The sequence below is a fragment of the Ascaphus truei genome, chromosome 3 (assembly GCF_040206685.1).
Source record: "Ascaphus truei isolate aAscTru1 chromosome 3, aAscTru1.hap1, whole genome shotgun sequence".
Lineage (NCBI taxonomy): Eukaryota > Metazoa > Chordata > Amphibia > Anura > Ascaphidae > Ascaphus > Ascaphus truei.
Genome location: NC_134485.1, coordinates 17,872,396 through 17,900,240, shown reverse-complemented (window position 1 = coordinate 17,900,240; position 27,845 = coordinate 17,872,396). Strand labels below are relative to the sequence as shown.

At 41.9% G+C, this 27,845-nt stretch overlaps 1 protein-coding gene across 1 annotated transcript; it reads right to left on the bottom strand.

The window, feature by feature from the left end:
* Positions 1-345: 345 nt before the first annotated feature.
* On the bottom strand, positions 346-8,416 carry LOC142491305 (uncharacterized). The gene is made up of 6 exons (XM_075593671.1): positions 8,275-8,416; positions 7,812-7,952; positions 6,557-6,703; positions 4,998-5,147; positions 3,174-3,320; positions 346-542 (listed from the first exon to the last, which is right to left on the bottom strand). Exons 1-6 carry the CDS (start codon positions 8,345-8,347, stop codon positions 529-531), a joined length of 672 nt encoding a protein of 223 aa, XP_075449786.1. The 5' UTR covers positions 8,348-8,416; the 3' UTR covers positions 346-528.
* Between the last annotated feature and the right edge of the window lie 19,429 nt (positions 8,417-27,845).

Below are 27,845 nucleotides of genomic sequence, written 5' to 3'. Positions count from 1 at the left end.
TAAAGCGCTACTTGCATTGTGGGCATTGGAAGAATAAAAATATACAGTAGATGCATACATACTGTAGATACAAGATCTAATACCAACATCAATATGATTTGTGCTCTGGACAACGGGTTACTGTTCTTTTTAAATGATCATATACAGATGTTGCTAGCTTTATTTTACCTCCTGATAATGCAGAATATTGCTTTATAACGCAGAATATAATAGCGTTTTCATAGCATTAAATTGCAGTGATAACACTGAATATCACAGAATATCTCACCATTATGTCACAGTGGGAGCTATAACCCTGGCTTCATCTGTATCCCGGGTCAAAAACAGAACAAAATACAAACGGTGCAGCTTTCATAACATATTTATTATCTCGCAAGGCAACAGTTATCTTGGAGAAACATATTCAATTAAAACAGCATGGAAATTAGGTCATATCAAGGAATGATATAGGAGCCAATCAAAGTAGCAGGAGATGTAGTATTAAAGACCATGCATGAAGTTAGCAGTGACTGCTGGATAATATTCTTTTTAGTTTATCGAAACTGAAAGAAAAGAAAACATGGTAACAATCCAACACACAAACACCCCACACGTTTCATGAAATGTATTAACGTTATGTTAAGACTGTCATTTTAACATACTAATGTTAGTGATACAATCATGAATGTGCGGCATTTTACAATATGTTGATCTTATACAGTACAAACCAAGCCACCTGCCTTGTACTGTAACCATGTCCCATTTCTGGCTTTCAGTTACAATACAATGGGGCCTATGCAGAGAGCAGCGCTATTTCGAAATTCGCCATTTTTTGGAGAAAATCGCGCAGAAAGCAGCAGAAAATGGCGAGTTCCGAAAAACGCGCCAATTTTTCTTTTCTATTTGTAAAACTCGCCTCGCGGCTGGCGAGAACCTCAATCTCGCCAGTTTTAAAAATATCCGTATGCAGAGAGGCGCGAACGGCATCTAGCGGCTGTTCGCGCCAATAAAATGGCGCGATTGTCTCCTTTTTGCCTCGCCAGAAAAAACTGGCAAGAAGCTGCCGCTCGCGGCCATTGCAAAGGGAAAAAAAAGGCGCAAATTTGTTTTTACACGTTTCTGAAGCGCGCATCTCGCCAATTTAAACTCGCCACATGCATCCATGTTAAACATAGCAGAATTCGCACTTTTCTGCATATGGAGAATAAAACTCTCCAAAAAAGCTACTTTTTAATAAATTCGCCAATTTTAAAATTCGCTGCTCTCTGCATAGGCCCCAATGTTATTATGGGCAGGAAAGGAAAAGCCAGGCTGGAGCCCCACGCTAACTTGGAAGTGTATTATAGTAGGATTACCATGTAGTTATTTGAAAAGAGGAACAGTCAAACCCTACACTCTGTAACCAAGTTTATTCTTGTCATCATATACTGTATTTTGTAGCCATTCATTACATTTCATTTTATTAACTGTAAAAATAAAGGCCCTACATTTAACCTCTGGTTGCAAAGACCGATGACCTGCTTTAAAATGAGTACCGTAGAAACAGGAATTACAGTATAATATTTTCACATTTCACAGTGGGCAAGTTGGACAGACTAAGGCAAAAAGGACCTTATAAAAAGTGATGAGAAAGGAAAAGTACATCGGACACTTCTTAATTTTGCCTTTCCAAGGAAAAAAGGGAGTGGGGGGACAACACCGAACATAAGGAAAGAGAGGACAAAAAGGGTTCCTTATGTATGGTGCTGTCACCCCGCTCCCTTTTTTCCTTGGAAAGACAACTTTAATCTGACGAAACTCTAACATGGTTTCCCACCTGAAGGTTGAGTGGAGAACATTTGCATTCATTCCAGTCGGGGGGAGGAGGGGGGGTTTCCACTGTTTAATATTATCACTTGCACTATTATGTTTTTAGTGCAGACAAGTCACGTTTATCTAGTTAAGAATTAATAGACATTAGGTCATTTTTGTTCACTGTTTATTTTATAGTATAACTGGTTTTAGTCACAATATTTATCACTGTCTTTTTGGTCTTAACTCACTGCATGTTGATTATTAATTGATTACACTTATTGTATGAGAGAGCCACCCTGGACTTTTGTGTTTAGAACTTTTTATTTTTGTGACAAGTAAATTTGATGCCTCTGTGTGCTGGGAATGGACAGCAGGACTGGTCCTGGTGACTCTTTAAAGCCTGGGATTATTATTTCTTTACTTGATGTCTTTACATAATTGGGATCCTCTGGTAAGGAGCTGTGCTATTTTCAGAGCCGGGACCCCCATTTCCAAAGATAATTACCGTGTTGCAGAATACCATGGTTGCCGGTACCAAGCTCCCTTGGGAAACAAAATCGTGTGAGACACGCGGGCCAATAGGAAGCCACAATGTTATCGGTTGTGGCTTTGTATTGGTCGGCAAAGGCAGCAGCAATGTTGTATTTTCCAAAAATAGGCACCAACCACCCACAAATTATCTTGGTTACAAAGGGGTCCTTGATGATGAAAATAGCGAGCTTAATCACCTGGGTGTTATTATTTAAAAAAAAAAGTTTTACAATTTTCTGGGATAGTTGTTTGAGGCAAAGGTAGGATTTTCCCTCAAAGACTGCGCGTCTACATTTTTGTCCTTTTAAGCATAATGTCTAAGACCTCGGCCAGGGTGTCGCTGAGTGGGCGGGCGCGGTTGCGCTGGACGCGATGAAACACATTGATGCAATGTGTGTGGCCAGCGTGAGCAAGCGCCTGCGCATGCGTGGCACTTACCTGCTTGGCGAGACAACCACATTTGATTTGGTTGCTCGCTGATGCGTCACGTGAGCTGTTCGCCCAATGAGGGTGAACCAGCTCCGTGATGTGAAGGGCACGCCCCCTGACACGCCCCCTCAAGCGCGCAACTGGCTGGTTATGAAATGCCCAGTGCCCGACATCACGGTGCTCGAGCGCAAGTTATCACTCTCCCACCCTGGCCGGAGCCTTAGTTGTGTCGCATCAATATATTTTTTGCTAATATGTCTATTGAATTTTAGTATTATAAGTCAATCTTATCCGTTGGTAAGCTGGCATTGAAGAAGTTTTCTTTTTTCATTACTTAGATATTACTGGTAAAATCAATCTTCATTTATGTACTGTATTGAATTGAGTGCAGAGCTCACAATTAAAAAAAAATCAGACTTTTTTGTGTTATGTTCACATACCAACTTGTATATCTGGGTAGAAGCACCAAGGAACGTCTGGTTCGCTCGAGTCATAGCAGCAGCCTTTGTGATGGCACTCATCCATATCGATGCCTGAAGAGCCACAGTTCACTCTGGATTTTGATTGCACGGCACATTGCACAGTTTCTGTAAAAAGAACAAAGTTATGTTATTGCAGCATATCGTCTATGGATTAATGCTGATCTGCCAAGAATCTATATTATGTAGGATCTATTACTGAGAAGGGCTACTAAAATAGTAACTACTAAAATAGTAACTAAAAAAATAGTAACTACTAAAATAATAACTACTAAAATAGTAACTACAAAAATAGTAACTACTAAAATAGTAACTACAAAAATAGTAACTGCTAAAATAGTAACTACTAAAATAGTAACTACTAAAATAGTAACTACAAAAATAGTAACTGCTAAAATAGTAACTACTAAAATAGTAACTACTAAAATAGTAACTACTAAAATAGTAACTACAAAAATAGTAACTGCTAAAATAGTAACTACTAAAATAGTAACTACTAAAATAGTAACTACTAAAATAGCATCCCTTGTGAAATAAGACTTTTTATTTTTGTTTTACACTTCTGTAATAAACAGTACATGAAATACCACAACAACAGACACTAATGCCCTGTGTGAACATTCATTGTTTGTTTGGGAAAAAGAGATGAGCTGGGTATGAATGTTCTAGTTCTGTCGGTATCACCGGGGTTTGCTGGGTGATTACATTCCAAAGTGGAAGTACTGTATCTCAGCAAATGTGAGTATTTGTTGTGCTGTCTGCAGATATCCATGACCAGGGAGGCTGCGAGGGACCCCCTCCCCCTCCCACTTGGAACCGGTACCCACATATAAACAGACAAGTAATTAAAGACTCAGTTTGGAGGTAGAAAAGGCCACGGCTTTGTTTATTAACAATCATAATAATGGAGTAAGCGCTAGTCCATGCCACAGTGGGGTCAGAGGGTCAGCCAGGCCTTGGCCTGCTGCCCCCGTACCCCGAGCCCTAAAGAGCCGGCCGATGTCGTGAGTGGGTTCTCGGGTGTCACTTTCGCTTGACCCCGCCCATTCGCAAGCTCCCGGCTGCCTCTTAAGGCTTCCCTTGACCTGTCCCCCCCCCCCATCCCTCCCTCAGGGGTCGCAACGGCGGCCCAGAGGTCCTAGCGAGGTGAGGGGGAGGGGGCTTGCCCCCTGGTCATGGGCATCCCTCGCCTAATTGGCTGGAGGGATTGCTTCTCTCTTTGATGAAGCTCTGTGAATGGATCACCCATTTCATTTTGGTTTATAGAAGGAGGTTGATTTATTTCAAACCAGGTTTTGAACCCAGCAAATTGGTGCTGAGGAATTTTATATATCCTTCTGTTTAGACTCAACCAGAGTCTTACAAATCCTCTATTATATGAAAAACATTTGGAGCACTGAAGTTCTGCTCTGCAAGGAACTCTTTACGCCGAGGTTTGCGTTAGAAGCAAAACAAATAACCCAAATCATAGTCTTTCGACATTCACACTCCCGATTTAAATAAATTCGGTCTCACTCCTCTTTTAAGGCTTCATAGTCACAGTCTCTTCAGAATTACTCAATTTAAATATCATTGGTTTGGTTATAAAAGCAAAAATTTAATTTTGCATAGAGTATAAAGATGCAGATATAGAATAGTGTAGACCTTGGAAAAATGTCAACACAGAAATACTCAAATATACATAATGATAGCCTTATATTAGCCGTCTATAGTATGTCTGAATGAAGATCTTTTGTAATAACTGCAATAACATTTTATTGATAGCATTTTAAAACAAGTTTTTACCTTTCTTTACTTCTGGTGTGAAGCACCAGGGTACGTTCGAGACACTGGAATCAAAACAGCATCCGTTTTCCTTGCATTGGTCAGGGCTCACTCCGGGATGTCCACAGTTCTCTCTTGCTTTAGGATCTACAGCATTGCAGTCATACTCCACTGGTAGGAACAGATGTTCGGTTAACAATCACTATTACAAATAATTGGTAAAAATTACTTCAAATATTCATTATATTGATTTGGGTGTTGGTAAGAGATGGACAAATTGTTTCACGGATTTGAATCCGTTAAACATTGGCTGGTTCCTTTGGATTATTGTGGATCAATCTCATAAAGGAAAATCCTCCTTTACCTTTTTTTCCCCCTATCACTGACAATCCACATGGCAGAGTAATAATCCGCATGGAGAGAGAGAGAGGCGATCTTTAAATATCCGCCCACGGATTATTATACAGCCATGCGGCTTTCAGATTTAATATGGAATCTAAATGCGGATTCTTTCAAATCCATCCGGATTGTATCTTACATCGGAGTCCGATTCCTTTTAAGTACCCAATCCGCAGGCGAATTTTGGTGGGGGTGGGGGGGAATCGGATTTGGTCTTAAAAAGTGATTTCGACCAGTTTGCCCATCTCTAGTGTTGGTGACATATGGATATCTTTTAAATGAATGTGATAGCCTGTGAATAAGTCATTTTGCAAGATTACTCAATTACATACTCATTTGAATGCAGCATGTTAAACATAAACAGAAAAAAAGCATTACAAAAAATGATTGTCCTTTAGTGAATCTCCTTCATAGAGTGAGGAGATAGGGACGTGGGGGGGCAGAGATAGCAGATTGAGGACGCTCCGATCCCGCACTATCACACAGAACACCCCTCTGACTTCAATTGGGCTGTCCGTGTGATAGCTCTGGATTAGGGTTATTGCATCTTACTAAATCAGCACCGTGGAGTATCCAGAGAAAGGGCTATAGAAGAGTGAGAGAAAAAAGATAAACGGTGTAGGGATGAATAAAGAAAGATGGGGCAAGAGATGAGAGCGTAATATGAGGGGAAGAGAAAGAGTGAAGGATGGAGCTGCTAGGTGAAAGTTGGGGTACTCTTGCCCTTCCCTTACTGGGAAAATTCAGGTTTCAAGGCATAAAGTGTAATAATAGTTTAAGTAGAAATAATGCTCTAGTCTTTACTCCTTCTTTCATAACCTTAGACAGTGGTGAAACCAAAGAAACTGGAGAAGTGATACTGTAATTATGAGAGGTCTTTGTAATAAAAAGTATAGTACTATGTTATACTGTATATGTCACCGTCTTTAACACTACTGGCATTCAATATTGTACTTTTTAGTACCAGCAGAAACTTTGGTTGCAATTGCCAACTTATTGTGGCTAATTCTATTATCTATTAATTTCAATTGTTTCCTGCATCCACAATATTTTAAATAAGTATTTATGATGCTAAAATTTTGAAATAAAAGCTCTAAGTCACGCATACTTTTCTGATGATCTTATTTCTTAATATCTCACTCATATGATTTATTTATTGTGTGGAACGTATGAATGGTTACCTGCTTGTATGGCAGGCTGAAAGCACCAGGGAACCTCAGGGACAGCAGAATCAAAACAACAGCCTTTGGTCTTGCAGTCATTCGGATCGATACCTGGATAGCCGCAATTTACTCTTGCAGCTGGATGCTCATCATTACATTGCATTGCTGCAAAGTGAGCACAGAAAAAGGATTGATTGATCTACACCTGTGATTAGGTTGTACCCAACTGCAACACTTACAATAACATGGTAAAATAAAAACATTTGCTTTCATGCTACACTTATCAGTGTGATGTCAAATACCTTTCAAAGAATATATGCATTTTATTATTATTTATTTATAACATGCCAACATATTCTACAGCGCAGTACAATGGGATGATAAGAATAAAATATCAAACATTAACATACTGTACTATGGTACAGCAGGTGAGGATGTCCTAAAGGAACATACAATCTATAAGGGGGTGGGGGGGCGGGTAAATGTAAACTTATGGTACAGGGGACAAGATGGTTAGTGAGCCTTTTGGATAGCTGCTGCTATTTGAAGGAGTTGGCGTTGGGGAAGAATTACTGTAAACCGGATTGTGCTGAGAAAGAGGTTTGAGAGCAGAGTAATGTGTGAAAATGGAAATGCTTCATTATGCACCCAACATATTTTACACACGACCATTAACGGAACAGCGGTAACATCAGGAACATCAGCCAACGACAAGAAATGGCTGACACCCTTTGGCAGTACTGTACGTCCAAGGTGCAAAGAATCAGTTGGCAGCAACCTAACTAAAATCTTAACAGTATCAAACCCAACTACGTGCAAAAGTGTATTTATATTTGTGGGTAGGTAGTCTGATCTACTGCATGCAACTGCATAGGCAACACCATCTCCCACATACAATATATACTGTAATAGAGTAGTGTTCACACTCAGATGCACTGATGGAATGCATGCCTGACGTTAATATACTCTTTTATTATATTCTATATGTGTGTGCTGGTTTTGTACAGTATATGTGGGTGCATAGATCAGATTTCTATCCATTATAAAAGTTTAGGGTACATTTTAGAATTGCTAAATAGTATTTTGCAGCTGTCAATCTCTGTCACCGTGGCACACTCCTTATGATCCTACAGTAAGCAAGCAGTGTACTTAGCTATTGTATGTTGTGTTAAAGAAAATGTACATGCTTTCCAGCATGGAATGAACACTTTCTTGTGCACTAGAGGCAGTGAAATTCATAAGCAATTTACAGTACATATGTTTCCAATTTTACCTTCAAACTTCCATGGATTGTAGCACCAGATACTATTAGAAACACTGTCATCAAAGCAGCATCCTCGTTTTAAACACTCGTCAGAATTAATTCCAGAGTAGCCACATCCGTCTCTCAATTTTGGTTGCACGCCACATTTGTCTGTTTAAAAGACATGCAAAAAGAGATCAGGCAAAAATATTTATCCGGAAAAAAAAATATTAAGAACAAAGAATATTTATGAATATGAATAGAACGTTCATATACATTTTTCTCTACTTCAACCGATATTACTGAAACTTTCTAATTATTTCCTGTTCATTCTATCACAAATGAATAGCAACATGTGAATATCTACAAATACTGTAGTTTGATATTTTCTTTTATCTTTTCATATTCCTTAAATACATTGGGAAATAAACTGGTTGTCCAAAAACATTTTAAACCAGAATGTCCAAAAACATTACCCAAGTGATGCACTTACAATTGAGCGGCAAGTATCCTTCAGCCCCTAGAATCAGAGCGATTGCCATTAGCCAGAACATGTTTTGTGCCATTGCTGACCTCTTGTCCAGACTGCCGGAGTTGAAAGTGTATTTTGTTCTTGACCAGGGCTCATTTTATATCCTGCCTCTTGTTTGCTTAATTGGTTATGATAACGTATTTCTTGGTAGGAGTACAGCACACAGGTTTGATCATATTTACCTTGATGATGGTTGGGATATGAATCTTTGTCAAGGGCTTATGTGACAAATATTACGTGGCATGAAAACTGTGTATCTAATTAGTCAATTATTTCCATTATGAGATGTACCTGTACTGATAACGTGTGTACGGCAGGTAAACCAAGCAAAACCAAATGATAAATCAATAGGAACTGCTATGCATTTAATGCCAAAAATGAATAATAGTAGCCAACGCTGGCTGCATCCGCCTCTGTGGCGTGGAACTTGCTTCTGCAATGGTCCTATCCAACGCATTTGGTGTGTCAATGGATACCGATGGCTACACATTGTTGAGTGATCAGTCCCATCCGGAGAGAGGAAGGAGTGAACCCAAGATAGAAAAGGAATACAGATTGTTTGCACAATTTTACTTAATTAGTCAATAATAATAATAATAATTGAAAAAACAATGATATTAGACTATGATGTTCCTTTATTCCAATTTGTGTTGGATATATATATATATATATATATATATATATATATATATAATTTAAAACACTGTTTAAACCCCCATTACAGATAATTCCTGGTGTACCTTTAACTTTTTCTTTGTAAATGGATCTAGGGTTTGAGTTCACCTGGCCAGGACTTAATTTATACATAGCCCTACATCAATGTGTTTTTACGTGATTCTGCGCAGTGTTTGGAAATGTCTTATCAGTGAAGCATTGCAAACCTATACTAGATTAAGTTAAGTTAAGTTTGGCTGATGGAAAATTGTTACCAGGTGTGTGATGTACTGTAGGCTGCAGGCAAACTTATTTGAGTTTAGCAGACGTCCTGCAAAGGCTGATCATTAAGGCTCTTCAGTAGCTAGATCAACCTGACCAAGCAGGCACATCTCACACGGTACTCACCTACACGCGGTGGCAGTAAAGCATCTACTGCTTTCTCAACCGACCCAATGCAACTGTATAGTCACTGATCAACCTGTCACTATTTGTAAGACATGTTCCTAGTGGGTCTCACTCTAAGGTTTTCTCTAGTAAACTCTTATTTTCTCCTTATTTTAAATCTACACTTTCCTCTATTTCTGTAGTCTGGTTTTCCCCACAGGGCAACACATTTTTCCTCTCTGGGGGTCTTCTCTCCATCGCCAATGACTAGAACTCCACCTGTTTCCCCTTAAATTCCGGCCTTACTAAATAGTAGTTTTGAACTTGAAGGACCCCACTTCCATAAAATGAATCAAGACAGAGAAAAAGACCAGAATCACATATATATATATATATATATATATATATATATATATATATATATATATATATATTTATACAAAATCCCCAAAAAATTCAGACAGCACTCTATAGTGAAAAATAGAGAAAAAGCAGATGCTAGTCCCATAGAGAACACATAACATACGAACCAATCCGAGGACCAGTAAAGAGACAGCAAACTGCACGGGGTTAATCCAAAAGTATGTATTCACGACATAAAATACACGTAAGCCAACGTTTCGGTCTCACAGAGAGACCTTGCTCAGGGCCGTGCAACCCACAAGTGCAAGTGACCAAACATATATACCCCCACCCATAGTACAGTGCACACAAAGGGAGCCAATCACCAACATGCAATTAGACATGGTATTCAGCATAGATGCGCTCCGTGCCACCTCCCCCATTACCTGTAAGGCCATAGGTCATCAATTGCCATTGATAGAAAGCAGGCACTTTAGCAATCAGGGAATTTTGCCCTGAGACGCTTGTCTCAGTGTCTAGTGTCAGTCCGGAGGCGCGTCGCACGCCACGCATGCGCAATAGAGCCACACACACTGCCCGCCGGAGCGCCAGTCAGGAGTACGCGCCACGCACCACAGCAGTGTGCAGACGCCTCACATAGTCTCCCTAGCAACCAAGGACGCCGGCAAAGCAGACCACACATGCGCAGTATTGAAAACTGCATCTGACCGCAACGCCCAACACACCGACAGCAAAAAATAGCAGGAAAGGGGGCACAAAGCTTTAAAGAAAGCCACAGGGGGACATACATAGAAACGGAGCACAGAACATGCATGACACCACCACTACATATATAAACAAAAGAGGTGCAGGTGTGCAAAGGGAGTGATACAACAGAGTAATAGTGACATATACACATGAGGCATATTACAAAACTTGGTCATAGTCAAAAAGGCATCTACAGGAAGCAGCTTAGTTTAAGCTCCTCATTGAGGCCACCAGGTGTCATGGTCCGGAGTTCATATATTAGCCTAGCCTCCTGTTTTAACAAAGTCTTGCCCCTATCACCCCCACGGGGGGGGGACCGGAACCTGCAGAATAGGCGTACATCGGAGTGTAGCCAATGAGTGTCTCTTTTCTTTGAAATGCTAGCCACAGGTAGGCACTTCAGGTCTATTTCAGTAGCATCACTCAGTAGAGCTTTTCTAATGTTCGAGCGGTGCATAGCCATACGCTCTTTCAGCATCCTGTCTTCCCGATATATAGCAATCCACAGGGACACCTAGTAAAATACACCACAAACTTTGATTCACAGTTCAGTGTTTGTTTGATTTTAATCAGTGTACCACTATGCGGGTGATTATAACTAGGGCCAAGCTGCATGTATTGGCAATTAGTGCAGCCATGACAGCAATACGATCCAGGTTTTTTGACTAACCAGGAGGTGGATGTAGCATATTTGTCCGTTGGATCAGACCCAGTAACCAAATCACCAATGCTGGGTCCACGACGAAAACAAAATAAGGGTGGTTCTCTAGCACATGCACCAATCCTATCATCACTCTCCAAGATACGCCAATTGTCCCGAATACAGCGCTTAATGTTATTTGTAGCAGTACTAAATGTAGTAACTATATTAAGCCTATTGCTAACCGGTCTGCTGGATGATGGTATCAATAACTCGCTCCTATCGATTTGTCCAACCTTCTGCAGGGCAAACTTAATGTCCTTGGCAGAGTAACCCCTTTCCTGAAAGCGTGCGGCCATCTGGGCAAGGGCCCTTTTAGATTCCTCTGGATCGGTGGTGATTCTCTTCACTCTGAGAAGTTGGGAGTATGGGAGACCCCTCTTTAGCGGTAAAGGATGGTGACTGGCTGCACATAGAAGGGAGTTCTTGTCGGTGCTCTTCCGGTATAATCTGGTGGCCAGCGTCCCACCAATTTTATACACTATGGTGTCCAGAAAGGCAATTTCCTGGTTGTTATGGTTAAGGGTAAAACGGATTGTAGAGGGAATGTTGTTTAAGACAGAAACAAACGCCAACAGCTCATCTTCACTGCCTGTCCACAGAATAAAGATGTCGTCAATATAACGGAGGTATTTGGCGATATGCCATCCATGCGTAATATCAGACAATATGTGCATCCGTTCATACAAATCCATGAAAAGATTTGCATAAGACGGTGCCATATTGGAGCCCATGGCCGTACCAGTTAGTTGTAAATAATAATGTTTTTCAAATTTAAAGAAAATTTTAATGGAGGATGACTTCAATGAGCAACATGAGGAACTCAACTGGCTGACCTTGCTCAACTCCAAATTCTTCCAATTTGGTGCGTACTGCTTCTAGGCCCTCTGCATGGGGGATGTTGGTATACAAACTAGACACATCTAGCGTGGCAAGAATGCAATCTGATGTATCAACGGAAAGATGACTGAGTTTCTCAATAAAATCCGTGGTATCCCTGATATATGAATCCATTCTGACCACCAACGGCTGCAAATAAAAGTCCACAAATTGTGAAAGGGGATGGCATAACGACCCACGGGCCGAGATTATGGGTCTGCCCGGTGGCGCAACTGTAGATTTATGCACTTTGGGAAGAGTGTATAGTGCTGGCATCACGGGGTAGTCCTGGGTCAGGAATTTGCTGGTTTCTTCTGTGATTCAGGCGTTGTTAAAGCCAACTCGAATGATGCCATCAATCTCCTTCTTATAAGCCGTCGTTGGATCCAGGGAGGCGTCTATAATGATGCACAACTGCAAGTTTCTGCTCAATCTCCTGTTTGTAGTATTGGTAGTTTAATACAACAATCCCACCACCCTTGTCCGCTGCTCTCACCATGATCTTTTTATTGTCCCGTAACATTTTCAGAACTGCTCGATCGTCTCTCGATATATTGAAGAAACTGGTCTTGTGGTTCTTCAAAATTTTTCGTGTGTCTTTGGTAACCAAATTCATAAATGCAGCTAAGTTTGGGTTCAGCGAGTGCGGATCAAAAGTGCTCCTGGTCTTGAAGGGATTAGGGGTAGTATCTCCAGAAGAGTCAGTATTGTTATTCTTAGAAAATAAGTCCTTTAACTTCAATTGTCTATGCAGTCTGTACATATCAACCTCCCAGTCAAAGGAATCTTGCATATGGGTCGGCACGAATGACAGGCCTTTCTGCAGGATGCTTACTTCTGCCGGTGTCAGTGAATAATCCGATAGATTGTAAATCACCATCTCGCTGGTTTGGTGCCCCTTGTCACTTTTCCTTCGCGCACGGGATACCGCCGATCTCCTGCCACCTCTCCTGGTGTGTCTGCACGTGTTGCGCCATGCGGGAGTGTTCTTGCTCGACCGCCATTGCCCGGACCTAAAAAAGGCTCCATAGAAGCATTGTCCGGGGCATCCGATGCATCTGTGTCACTGGTCGTGTAGCCCATCTTGGCAGCATCAAAACGCTTAGACCAAGTTTTATGTCGTGAATACATACTTTTGGATTAACCCCATGCAGTTTGCTGTCTCTTTACTGATCCTTGGATTGGTTCGTATGTTTATATATATATATATATACAGTGTTCGACAAACCTATACATTTGCTCGCCCCGGGCGAGTGGATTTAACCCCCGGGCGAGTAAATATTGGCCCAAGCAGCACACGTTTGGTACTAGGTGGCGAGTAGATTTTTTTGTGTGGCGAGTAGATTTTTTGGTGATTTGTCAACCACTGTGTATATATATATCTATAATTCTAAGTTGGATTCCGTTTTCCGCTTGTTTGTATGTCAGAAGCATCGAAATCTCACAAACGGGACCACGTAGCACCACGAAACTTTCACTGTACATTCAGCGGCGGATTTGTAGGTCAACACAACTATTTTGAGCTTCCAATGTCACTCACCTCCCAAGTTATGGACATTCTAAGTTTCACTCGGCTGGACAGCAGTAAAAGCAGGGGGCGGGGGTGTGGCTACTAAGGGAGGGGGCGTGTCCATGCATCTCAGATATACATATGTAACGGATTTTCTGGCCTGGCCTGACCCACCCAATCTCACATTGGCCCCTGTTGTCTAACCAGGCCCCATTACAGTGTAGTGTCTGGTGGTGCACCTGTTGGCAACAGGACTCCTGAGTCTCCCGCATGATGGTGTGTGGGGATTGCCAACCCAGACAGGCAGCTGAGGTAGTGTGCATGAGTCCTACCTATATCCAGTGCAGCGCCTCCACCACTTCAGGATCGCAGCGTCCGCTTGTGGATGGTCCTGGTGAGGAACTCCTCTGTGGTGCACTCCTCTGTGTAATCACTCCACACTTACACACAAGGGTATAATTGAACAAGGTCATCTTTATTGAGGTGAGGTGGCCCGCTGCCCCTCACAGCGGTTGTGCTCAGCCGCTCATGATCACTGCAACACCCTTTGAAAGGTATGTCTTCCCAATCTGGTGGATTCCCTATCTCCCCTCAGGGAGATATTCCCTGTGCCAGGTCCCTGGTCACAGTCTAGTGAGCCGCCTCCTCCCAAGTCTGTACTCAGACTTGCTCCTTCCTCCAACAACTACAACCAACTAACTTTTGAGCAGTGCTGTGCCTTATGTATCCTCTGGGGGCAGGCACAACTCTGACATCACTAATTATGGATTCAGAGTATGTGGCCACTCCCATCCATACATAGGGCACCCCACCAGGGTATGAGGGCAAACCTCCATAATTACTGCTGGCATTCCCATAACTTACCAGGCCTTACTGCCAGCAGGAGAGATGACTGTACTCCATTTTACAGCATGGCTACACATACATATACACACCTCTCACATACAGACACACACATATGCACACACCTCTCACATACACGCACACTGACTCACAGCACACCATTAACCCCTTTAGTGCTGGGGGAGGGGTCATAGCACACCATTAACCCCTGCAGTGCTGGGGGAGGGGGTCATAGCACACAATTAACCCCTTCAGTGCTGGGTGGGGTCACAGCACACCATTAACCCCTTCAATGCTGGGGGGAGGGCACAGCACACCATTAACCCTTTCAGTGCTGGGGAGGGTGTCACAGCACACCATTAACTCATTCAGTGCTGGGGAGGGGGTCACAGCACTCCATTAACCCCTTCAGTGCGGGGGAGGGGTCACAGCACACCATTAACCCCTTCAGTGCTGGGGGGAGGGAGGTCACCACACACCATTAACCCCTTTCAGTGCTGGGGGAGGTCAAAGCACACCATTAACCCATTCAGTGCTGGGGGGTCACAGCACATTAATAACCCCTTCAATGCTGGGGGGAAGAGGGGTCATAGCACACTATTAACCCCTTCAGTACTGATGGAGGAGGTCACAGCACACCATTAACCCCTTCAGTGCAGGGGGGAGGGTGTCACAGCACACTATTAACCCCTTCCGTGCTTGGGGTAGGGGGGGTCACAGCACACCAATAACCCCTTCAGTGCTGAGGGAGGTCACAGCACACCATTAACCCCTTCAGTGCTGGGGAGAGGAGGGTCACCGCACACCATTAACCCCTTCAGTGCTGGGGGGGAAGGTCACATCACACCATTAACCCTTCAGTGCTGGGGGGTCACAGCATGCAATAACCCCTTCAATGTGGGGGGACAGCACATCCTTAACCTCTTCAGTTCTGGGGGCACCGTGCATCCTTATCCCCTTCAGGGTTGGGGGAGGGCACAGCACAACTCTTCTCCTTCATATTCTCCATACTCTTGGTAATCGGAATAAAACTTTATCCTGGATCTCCTCTTACCTCTCCCATCGTACTTTCAGTGGCTCTTTTGCCAACACCTCCTCCTCCTCTATTGATCTCTCTGTGAGGATACCCCAGGGCTCTGTCCTGGGACCCCTTCTCTTTTCTCTTTACACACTCTCTCGGTGACCTAATCACATACTTACTTTTCGGTTTAAATATCACCTCTATGCTGATGACACACAGATTTACCTTTCAACCCCTGACCTTACACCTGCTATACAGACCAAAGTTTCTGAATGCCTCTCTGGAATATCATCCTGGATGGCCATCCGCCGACTGAAACTTAACATGGCAAAAACAGAGCTCCTTATACTTCCTCCCAAACCTGGCCCTACTACCTCCTTCCACATTGCTATTGGAAATACGATCATTCACCCAGTAGCCCAAGCACGCTGCCTAGGGGTTACACTTGATTCCTCTCTCTCATTCTCCTCTCATATTCAAAACGTTACTAAAACTTGTCGCTTTTTCCTCCGCAATATCACAAAGATACGCCCTTTCTTCTGTTACTCAACTGCTAAAACTCTGACTCAGGCCCTCATTCTCTCACGTCTCGATTACTGCACCCTCCTGCTGTCCGGCCTTCCTGCCTCTCACCTGTCTCCCCTACAATTTATCCTAAACGCTGCTGCCAGAATCACTCTACTCTTTCCTAAATCTGTCTCCGTGTCTCCCCTCCTGAAATCCCTCTCCTGGCTTCCGATTAAATCCCGTATCTCACACTCCATTCTTCTCCTCACTTTTAAAGCTTTACACTCTTCTGCCCCTCCTTACATCTCATCCCTAATTTCTCGCTATGCACCATCCAGACTCTTGCGTTCTGCTCAAGGATGTCTTCTTTCTACCCCTTTTGTATCTAAAGCCCTCTCCCGCCTTAAACCTTTTTCACTGACTGCCCCACACCTCTGGAATGCCCTTCCCCTCAGTACCCAACTAGCACTCTCTCTATCCACCTTTAAGACCCACCTTAAGACACACTTGCTTAAAGAAGCATATGAATAGCACTGTGAATATTCTGAACACATGATACATAAAGCTTGGCCCCCTGCAGACGCACTTACCAGAACTCCCTCCTACTGTCTCTGTACGTTCTCCCTACCTACCAATTAGACTGTAAGCTCCTCAGGGCAGGGACTCCTCTTCCTTAATGTTACTTTTATGTCTAAAGCTCTTATTCCCATGATCTGTTATTTATATTATCTGTTATTTATTTGATTACCACATGTATTTCTACTGTGAAGCGCTATGTACATTAATGGCGCTATATAAATAAAGACATACAATACAATAGCACTGATATGGCTTACCGCATGGAAAACCCCATTGAGGTCACATGCTTGGATGTATCTTTCATTGAGTTCTTTTCTTCCTTTCAGCTATGTACAATATAAAATCCCCCCTTACGACTGCTTAAGACGAATCACCAAACAAGTTTTTTTCTTTAGGAAATGAAATATTAAAAAAAATTCAAAAACAAAAATAAAATCAGAAATTGGGGGATATTCAATAATTCAAAAATGGAACGTATATAAAAAAAATGAGAGAATATTCAAAACTCCGGAAAGAAATATTTGAAACATTTGAATTTTTCCAATTTTGCTTCATTCACCCTAGAGAAAACTTAAATTAATTAAGAAATAGTTGATTCTAGATAAAACAAAGGTAGATTTTTGTTAAGCAAGTACTGTATAATCAAGTTCTTATGGGTGCAGAAGACTAACGCACCAACGAAATGTAGATGCTTTTTAATGTACTGTATTTAGTACCACACCGTCTTTTTTGCTACATTTTTCTTTTTTTCAATCTAGAATAAAATAGTCACAAATGTTAACATCTTCACCTAATTTTAAAAGACCTTTTTTGTATTCAATTAACTCTTCAATAATTTTCAAAAATACATCTTTACTGTATTCATTACATTAGGCGTGTACAGTAATCTAGTTATTATAAAGTACAAATCTCTCATTGTTAATCTTTATACCCAGAATAATATATCTGCCCCCCTGAACATCAGAGAAGATAGGGTGCATGGAGAGCGCAAGATGAAAAGAAATATATAATAAAACAATGATTAGTATAACAACATTAGAACCTAATGTCTACACAGATGTGGAGTGGAGTATATAAGTGGGGAATCAGTATGAACAATATATAATAAGATGCTACTCACACGGCCATGTTTGAGTCAGAGTCACTCAATGTTATCTTTAGGCAGCTGGTCTATCTTCTCTGTGGTATTTGTATAGCAACACCGTCAAGTTCCTATTTATGGGCTTATACCTCTCCCGTAACCTGTGTGTAGGATGACAGTCACAAGACGTGTGTGAGTAATAACATTTTAATATAACAATAAACAGGAATATAGACAACTTACATAGTAAAAACAGTAGTTGCAGCTCGAATTTCTCCCGTTCTGGTCTGCTGTTCACGGCTGACTCCATCTTCCGCGTCCGTCAGTGAGGCCGAATGACAGAGGACCTTTCTAGGCTACGGTGGCTGATCTGGATCAGAATGGTCACGTCTGACAGGAACAACGCGTTTCGTACTTGAGTACTTCGTCAGGTTCCTGTCATCATGTGCTAGCACCTCTCTATTTATCCCCTGCGTGAACCCTTCGCAGGTGTTGTCACTGATCTTATCAAATCTGGATGACGGAGTGTAACAACGTTCACCCTCCTGTCTCACGCATGCTCCCATCAGAACAACCTTATGTTTCTTCTAAAGTTAATCCTATTTCTAAATAGAACAACAACACTTTCTGATATAAAAGCCAAGTATCTGCAGTATTGAACTCGTGTGACTTTGGGTATATTTAAGCTCTGGTGTCCCCCTGACTCCCAACATACTTACCTGGAAAGGTGTTGCTGGATCCTCCCCTTCAAGGGAATAAATGCCAGCCAATAGGAAGGTGCAACGTCATCCGTCGTGTTGACATAGTAGGAAGTATCAGCGTTACCTCCCCCGTTAGGTGTCTAGGGAACCAGGGGGTTCCGCGGGACTTAAATTAACACGGATCCGCTCTGGAAACTCCCTGCTTCCCAACCAGATAAAATAAAGGTAACTAAGCCTTGATTTCTTCACTTAGCAGATTTTGCCATTTATTAGCTGTAAGCTACATGCCTAGTGAGCCTATGAACCCTAATGCATTTCTATACATTCCCCAACATATCACGTAAGCGGGTGTAATAGCACCTGCTACAGTACATCTGTATCCCAGTGCGCCTTGAAAGATTGGAAATTCATCGATCTGAAAGGTTTTATTTATTTTAAAGTTTTGCATGGTGATAGTATCTTCCTTAATTAAAGGTTTACCCAGTGAGAAAATCAAACCACACTTTCATGGTTTAATGCCTTAGACCAGGAGTGGCCGACTCCAGTCCTCAAGGGCCACCAACAGGTCAGGTTTTAAGGATATCCTTGCTTCAGCACAGGTGGCTCAATCAGTGACTCAGTGAATGATTGAGCAGGTTATCCATAAAACTTGCAGAAAGATGATAATGGATTGGCACCATAGCAGTATATAGGTCAGGTTCATTGAAGTTCCGGTGTTGAAGAAGCTTTATTGGTACATGGCACACACTAGACAGCAGGCTAACATCCCCTCCTCCTCTACGCGTTTCACGCTGTAAAGAGCTTCGTCTTGGAGTCTTATCCTTAAAACTTGACCTGCTGTGGCTCTTGAGAACTGGAGTTGGCCACTCCCGCCTTTACATAGTTACATATTGTTACATAGTTACATAGTAGACGAGGTTGAAAAAAGACGCACGTCCATCAAGTTCAACCTATACTAAATTTAGACAACAGATACTTTATCCTATATCTATACTTAATTATTGATCCAGAGGAAGGCAAACAAAAAACCCCAGTCATATCATCCAATGGTATCTCATAAGGGGAAAAATAAATTCCTTCCTGACTCCAAGAATTGGCAATCGGATTAATCCCTGGATCAACATCCTTCCCATGTATACTTATTTGGTATATCCCTGTATACCTTTCCTATCTAAAAAGATGGCCAACCTTTTTTGAACAAATCTATTGTATCTGCCATTACAGTCTCCATGGGTAATGAATTCCACATTGTAACTGCCCTTACTGTAAAGAACCCTTTCCTTTATTGCTGGTGAAATTTCCTTTATTGCTGGTGAAATTTCCTTTCCTTCAACCTTAAGGGACTGCCCCGAAAGTAAAAAGACTTTTACTTCCTTATCAAATGCACATGATATGTAATGTTTAGCAAGAATTCCGTTCTTTGGCAAATGTTTGAGTAAAAAGGGTTCCCTAAGAGTTCAAATGACATATGTGGTTCCATTAATAATTTAAACTACTCATGTAGTGCTCATTTTCTATTCAGAATCGCACCCAAATCCTTGATGTATTTTTCTGTTTCACTATGTACAGTTGGGGATAGTACAAACTAACAATAGAGCTATCATGGGTGACTCAGTGGGCAGGTGCCAGATAGATATAGTCGATAGCAAGCCCTTATCTTAAACATTATTTATGGGGTTGTCCAAACACACAATGCCTACTTGCGTAGACAGTTATCAGTGCTTTGCTGGCCCTCTTACAATACATCCATGAAACTGAATACGTAATACATTACTTAATAGACACACTCCTGGCAAGATGTCCAGCTACTGCATATTATCCTTAGTTTTTTTCCTTTCGGACCTACACGCAGCAACTATCCATTTCGAGCCTGACATCATACAGTTTTAATCCAATGTTAGGTTGTAAAAGATTGAATGCAACATTTCAGTTCTCATTATAAGGCCCTGCGGTAGGGGGCTTCATTTGAAAGATATTGGATCAAATTTACAAGCAGTGCTACTCCCTAAGACACAGTCCAATGCCAGAGACAGCGTTTGGCCTTTTCACCTGACTTGTACTGTAGAGTGTTTTCTGGTACTGGTGTAGTACGGAGTAACATTGTTTAGTAGAGTAAATATATCCCAGAATGTGATAGCTAATTATGGGGTGATTGGGTGAAGTTACTTGATATAAGTATACTGTATGTTAGGGGAATTATTAAAATGTGGATGGATTTCTTCTCAATTACTGTACACCAAAATTATCCAGCAACTCTAACTACACTATGTAACCCCATTAGTCACCTTAGTGACCATGCCATGCTTTACTAACCACCAAGATCTAACCACCTTCTACACCCCCCTTCCCTCGCAAATAAACCTACCCCCCCCCCCATCTATGTGGATATAGAAAGTAGTAAGGGTGCACTAATACCGGGCCAATGCTGATGAATAATCCCAGGTATAGTAGAACAGTGGGTGAGACCATAACCATATAGAAAAATGTAGTGAGTATATGTCCATGAAATACTTGGAATTAAAGATCAGGGGATGAGTGAAATAATCACAAACCCTCAGTTTCATTAGGAGTGTCCATTTCAATAGAAAGCAATATGTACTCACAGTCTTTGTGATAAAATAATATTACCCACTTCCTGATGCTGGAAAAGACGTGCGGCTGCTGAATTGAAGTCCAGAGATAAGAGGAGAGGTAGCGTACAGCCAGGAAACAAAGGAGAGGTGTCCAAATGATGCAAAAATAGAATTTATTGTGAAGACAATAGCATAGAGGAAAGACCACCTATGCGTTTCGTACCTTAGTACTTTATCAAGGAGTTAAATACTTGTGTCCTGCAGTCCTTTTGAATCCCAGCTAGTCACTCCGTTTCGTGCCAGAATATGTAATGACGTTATGATGTCATTACGTCCGAACCGTTGCGCATGCGCACTGCCCAGAAATGCCCATATGACTAATGCACAATATCCCTTTTAGCCAAATGTGGCAATTAGTGGTTGTGGGCATTAACCATAAAAATAATATACACAAATATACACAAAAAAAAAACCCCAGAAAGGAAGAGTAGAGGCTCCACGAATTTTATAAATGCAATAATTTATTGAAGCCAATAGGCAGAGGGATCATACAACCATCCGTCCGTCCGTCTTCTGCCGTCTGTATGTGCCATGGATCCATCCGTGGGCCCAGTGGTCATCAACCACCTCTCCCCTACAGGTTCCTTCCACACACAGCATTGGGCACTGTGAGTTTACTCTGTGTGAGACCCATGAGTTCCCTTATCTACATACTATCCACAGTACATACAGCCTTGACATAACACATTTTTGATATGCATATTATGGATTTGATCAGTTTTTATTCTTTCCTCCTGTCTCTCTATGTGGCAACCTGCTACAACGGGTTGCCATGGATGCTTAAGGACTGTGCCTCCTATCCCTGATGCGGACGTGCGGTCTCCCATGCAACAGACTGGGTCCTTCCATTCTGTGTTGAGATGCAGGACACTCCTTAAGGGGCGTCAACAGCAGCATCTGATGTCAGACGCTTAGGCCGAGCTCATGGTGCTGGCGTCGCTACGTATGTGCGCTTGCATCCGCATGCACTTCAAGGACTCTTACCTGATTATCTAACGTAGTTCCTCAAGGGCCCGCAGTGCTGCATGTGTCAACGCAGCGACCTTTTGCCGCCACAACAGAAATGGAATTTTTGTGCTGCAGTCACGTGACATCAGCATCACGTGAGCTGATTCAGCCAATGAGGGTGGACCAGCTCTGTGGCGCGTCCGTGATGCGATCACCACGCCCCGAAACAACTCCTGCAGCTAGCGCACATATCACTGGGGCTGCAGGAGTGCGCACGTGGGCAGCACAGAAGCGCGCGCCGAGGAGCCACCATGAGCTCTGACTTAAAGGGTTAACTGGGACATGCAGGGAGCAGCTGTAGTAGCCCCACCCACTGATGACGCCAGTGAATTTCGTCCACTTCCTAAAGACTGCCAGCTGACTCTGCAGACCGGCGTAACGTCTCTCAGATTGACTTCGCTGACCCAGGGACATGTATTGTTATCGATTCACTTACCTGAATTGACGGTGTTCTGGACCTTGCTCCACACCTGTCTTATATGGGAACTCCAGTGCTTTCCTGATAGTCGGGCAGTTGTTATGATTCTCTAGCAATACAGACATACTGATGTTGTTCTATTAGCACTCACTAAGAACTCTGAGCCATGCGACAGAACAAGTATCTTAGCGTGAGGTGGTATATACGCATCTATATAGGGCAATATACAGTAGATTGATTGATTGACTGACTCTATTCCACGGTGCACTTTTTATCTGACCTTATATACGTTAGTGTGTCATATATTGTTTGTATAGGACTGTGTAGTTGAACTGCAAGGATGCACCATAGGCCCTTGTCTGTGGGAACGGGCCTGAAGAAGGGTCCTACTGCCCGGAAGCTTTGCCCCCCTCATCTCGCCACATATTTCCTTCCCTTGTGGTTTCCCCCCATTTCCCCTCCCCCTTCCTCCATCCATTCCCTCTCCTATGCTTCACCGCTCAGCTTGTACATATATATGTATATGTTTTATCCCCTTGAACTGACCACATGGTTGCTGTGTACCACATGTTTATTTTCATAATACAATCTATCTTTCTTGGCATATACTTGTAGCACTGTTACCCCCACCCTCTGGGAGATGTACTGTTGGCTACAAGGGTTGTTTGTGCGCATACCTGTGAGGGTCAGGAGAGCTGAGTTGATCTGCAGTGTAATGGAAATCAGGACAGGCTTTTGGTGATCACTGAGATTCTTTCATGGTGCAAGCGCCTCCAGTTGTAGTAGGCTCCAGGGTTCCAGAGATCAGTCCCCACCACAACATACCTTCCATCTGCTCAGGGACTGACACCCAGACAGAGGTATAAAAGAACCAGGGCTTTATTAGCAGTCACTGCACATGATGGTGACACAGTGTGGCAGGGTTTCCTAGGATTCAGTTCTATGGATGGTGCTCGATTCCCTTGGTTGTATAGGGTCCTCTATCAATCATATGTTTCCCTAGCCCCAAGGGCTGGGGGTGGGTACGCTCATCCACGATGGGAGAGGCTCACAGCCCTACAAGTCTCTTCAACCTCCAGACTGGGACTGACTAAATGTTAGGCACTTCCTCTCTGAGATCTGGAAGAGGAGGGCCTAGTGTCTGCACCACTATTGGCTGCTTGCAAGCACCAGGTCACCGCCTCTTCTGTCACTCAGAGAGTAGCCCACCTAAAATGGGCTTGTCACAGCCTGTAGCTATCAGGACTTACATGACAGGAGGCAGAGAGGCAGACTGGACCAGCCTAGGCTACATACCTAACGTCTAGCAGTCATTCATTATGTGTGCTGGGACCCCATGTATCAAACAACCTGGTGTACCACATGATTTCTTCCTTTTTTTGTGCTGTGCGGTCACCTTAAAGGAAAGGAACCACACAATGCTTGTTTGGTTGTTGTGTAAATGTGATTTTCCCTCTTTATTTCCACTTCTATTTTTAACCACGATACTACAGTATATGTGTGTGATAAAAAGATATTAAAACACTAATCAATTCAACCTGTAGAGAGATACCTGTAAACACACCAGAGATACCGGCTATAAGATAATTCTTCTGTTCTCCCGCTCCAGCAAAAGCCCTATTTCAAGGTCAGGATTCATCTGTCTGGTGTAATCTCATCAATTCCTGCAGCAGCTAAGACTATGTTCACTACTTATTTATTTATTTAGCCCTGCGAGGCTTGGTAAAATATTTAGCAAAAATGCAAAAAAAGTTAAATAAAAACAAAATTGAGAACACAGTTGGGACACTCATACAGTACATTACTAATTCAGTAGAATAAGTATAACGTGATATAATGGAATGCTTGCTTGACCCATCATTTGTTATTCTTATATCAGTGTATGATTTGGATTTCCAGCAGGGCTTCTTTCACCGCAAGTGCACCGGTAAATATGAAAGATTTTGCAATATATAGTGGGCAGTAGTAATCCTCCTTTTGCAGTTAAAAGGATATCTACAGCTGTACAATGAGGGGAAAAAAACAACAGCTTCATATAAATGTTTATTAACAATCTGACATTTGTATGTTGTCATCAGTAATCAACCATGAGAAATGTATCACCATATATTACTGACACTAAGGATATTGCCAAACTCTTTCCCTTCCTGTATAGCCAAACCAGCTACAGAATATTCAGGTGTGTTTTGCATTATTTATCTCCCACATTTCTGTGCTTGCGTGAGTCAGTAATGAAACAAAGCTAACACGGGACACTTCTATGGTTAATTTCCAGCTTGTGCTGGCTTTCTTCCTAGTCGGTACAAGCTTTCCATGGAAGCAACTTGTATGGATTTTGCTGGGGAGGGAAGGAAGAGATAAATAAAATAAACACACCTCTATTATAGGACAAGACGTGTATCAAGGTGAGAATATTTCCCCTCAACACATTGCCTTATAATAACCTCGGTGTACTTCACCTGTATTTTAATGTGGCCCCTCTAACATAGGGGAGATGGATGTAGCCTACATTATAACTATTGTATTGGCCTGCAGTGCAGCAGTCCCTATGTACAGCAAATTATTTTTATTGGCCACAGCTATGTGGGATAATAGTTGGGGCACATCTGTAAGTTGTGTTACAATCACTTTCTCCTGATGCTGTATCAAATACATTCACACTTTAACATATGTGTGTCTCTATCACAAGATGTTACCATGATTGTGTTTCGCAGGCAGTTAATCACTTTTTTCCCGTTAGAATCCTCACATGGCTTATGCTACCCGGTGTTAATTTAATACCCTTTTACCTCAGTGTCAATGGGACTCTATCTTATTCCCTTTAACACCAATGAAAAGACCAGGAACGCAGAAAACCACATAACCACCGCAATCTTTTGGACATACAGTATACGTGCTATGTAAACAGTTCTAGTTGAAAACAGTGTGGGTGTCCTTTCCCTCCCATGTTATTGTCTATAGATAATCTATGCTGCTTGCAAAACCACAAGAACATTATAAAATAATCTAAAATGACAATATATAGTGTGTAATCAGAATAATGATTGTTCAAACTCATATTCTGGACAGTCTTTAGACTTAGAAACGTATTAGAAGTTGCTGAGAATTCTCTTCCCTAACACTAATTAGAAAGATGTTTGATTATGATTTTGGCATGAAGCAGCTATTCTAATGCAAACAATATTGTTCCAAATGAGCTTTATTTTTAAGGTCAGAATAAATTAACAGCATTGTGTTGAAGTACTTTACCTAGTATTAACAGATCAAGAAAATATATATATATGTATCATCATCTCTGAATGACAACTAAATTATTGTTTATTTACAACGGAAAACACCTTTTCAATACAATGTTAACATCAGAATAATCTCTTATGTCAATATAAATCAGAAGCTAATTGTAGTGAATATTTCCTGCAGGTAAGATAGTGCACAGACAAAGCTGGTTAGAGGAAGATTCAACTTGGTTTTACAGCATAAGTGTTTTAAGGAATTATGTGAGTTTACATTAGAACGCCAGCGTCAGAGGCATCATGTTTTATTTTTTCCATTTTTTCTACATGTTAATGGCAGTGACGTGGCATTTGTAGTTTTAAGTCAGTCTCCTGACTTACCCACTGGCTCTGTCTTCTGTATACAGATGCAGCGGACATTATTCGAAGTAATCATGGCGCCGTTTTCGTGTGCGCTGCTGTACTCCACACGGTATGAACGCGGCCAATCGCCCCAGGCACACGTGTTTATCGCGGTTGCTTTGTTTTAATTTCATGTATTCTGTGCAATTAAATGCAATGAAATGAATGAATTGTAATGTGTACAGTACTGTGCTACTGTGTCAATTTCAGGTGTTTAAAAGCCAGAACACTAAAATGCCATTTTCTGCACTCACGTCTTAAGGCGGTACGGTTGGAAGTAATCCCGCGCCATGACATGGGTATTTCGAGGTATACACCGCGTGAAGTGTTTCAATAACGACCGCTGCATCTGTAACTGGCATCTGTCCTGTTTTCAGAAAGGTTATACTGTAGAATTTTCAATGATTTTCAATGCACATTCACTTTAAGGCAACATTTCCGGTTAAGTGGTAAAAATAAGTGAGCACTTAACTGCAGTGTTATGTGATACTTTTTTTATTTTGACTAGCAAAGTATTGCATATTTTAAGGAGATGCTTTTGAGAGATCTACACTGTTCCTCGTCTCAAGTAACACTGTCATACAAATTATTTTTCTACGCTTAAAAGGCAGAGGAAAAGGATACGAAGAATAAAAAAAGGTGCAAGAAACCAAGGAGATACTGAGAGATGGTGAATTAGGAAACTGGGGTTGCACAGCAAATTTTAGGAAGATACGGTAGTTACTGTAGGATGTGAGAACAATGAGGAAATGGTGCAGGGGTGTTGTTTTTGACATTAAGGGGCATATTCACTAACATCTCCCTGATGCAAAATGGGCAAAACCAGTATAAAAAATGATCATATTTTAGAGATAATGACTAGCCCATATATTTTGATTTTGCATATAAAAATGTTTGGGGTTTTGGTTCTTGTTTGGAACTGGCAGCCACTGAAGTAGCCGCAGCAGGCGAGTATTATTTAATTTAAAGGGGATATCCCGTAAGAGAAATAGCAGACAGCATCAGATGTGCCCTCACCGTCTCCAGCGAGTAAGTCCTACCCTATGACCCCAAAGGGTCAACCGAACGATTCCCCTTTATTAACACATACAGTACAACAAATTAGATCTTGCCAAACTAACCTTATTTGTTTCTTTGAGGAGGTAAGTAGGAATTTAGACCAGGGTAATGCAGTTGATGTAGTCTACATAGATTTTGCAAAGGCTTTTGATTCGGTTTCACACAAGAGGTTGGTGTACAAAATAAAGAAAGTTGGACTCAGTAATAATATACTGTATGCACCTGGATTGAAAACTGGTTAAAAGACAGACAACAGAGGGTTGTCATAACAGAAAGTGAATCCCTGCGCTTCTCCCATAGGGATAGCAATCAATGGGGAATATATATATATATATATGTATGGTGTAAATACCTATTAGAAAAAAGGAGACTTTTGGTATACATCCTTTGATCAAATAATGCCAAGCCTGCTAACCACGTCAAGGTAAGTCTCTTTAGCAGGTCCCTACGCTAAATGCATACTAGTGTTATGTGAAATAAGCCCACAAGGGGTTAAAATATCAAAGCATATGCTTGTATAACCTAGTGCAATTAAAAACTGGTATATACCAGTACAGATACTCACATGTAAGTGAAGTGGAATAAGGGGACCTTGCTAGGAGATTATATACCTAGAAGAGGAGGGGCTGGCCTGCCACAAACTGCTCCATAAGCAGTTGCAGGTAATTGGCTAAATATATTCAATTACACGATAGTAGTGTTGCCCTCTAGGAGCGTGCTGCAAAGGATTAAAATCGGCCCAACAAATAATGTAAAACAAATATAATCACTGCGCTTCTCCATGTAAAGAGCATGCAGCTAGTGAAG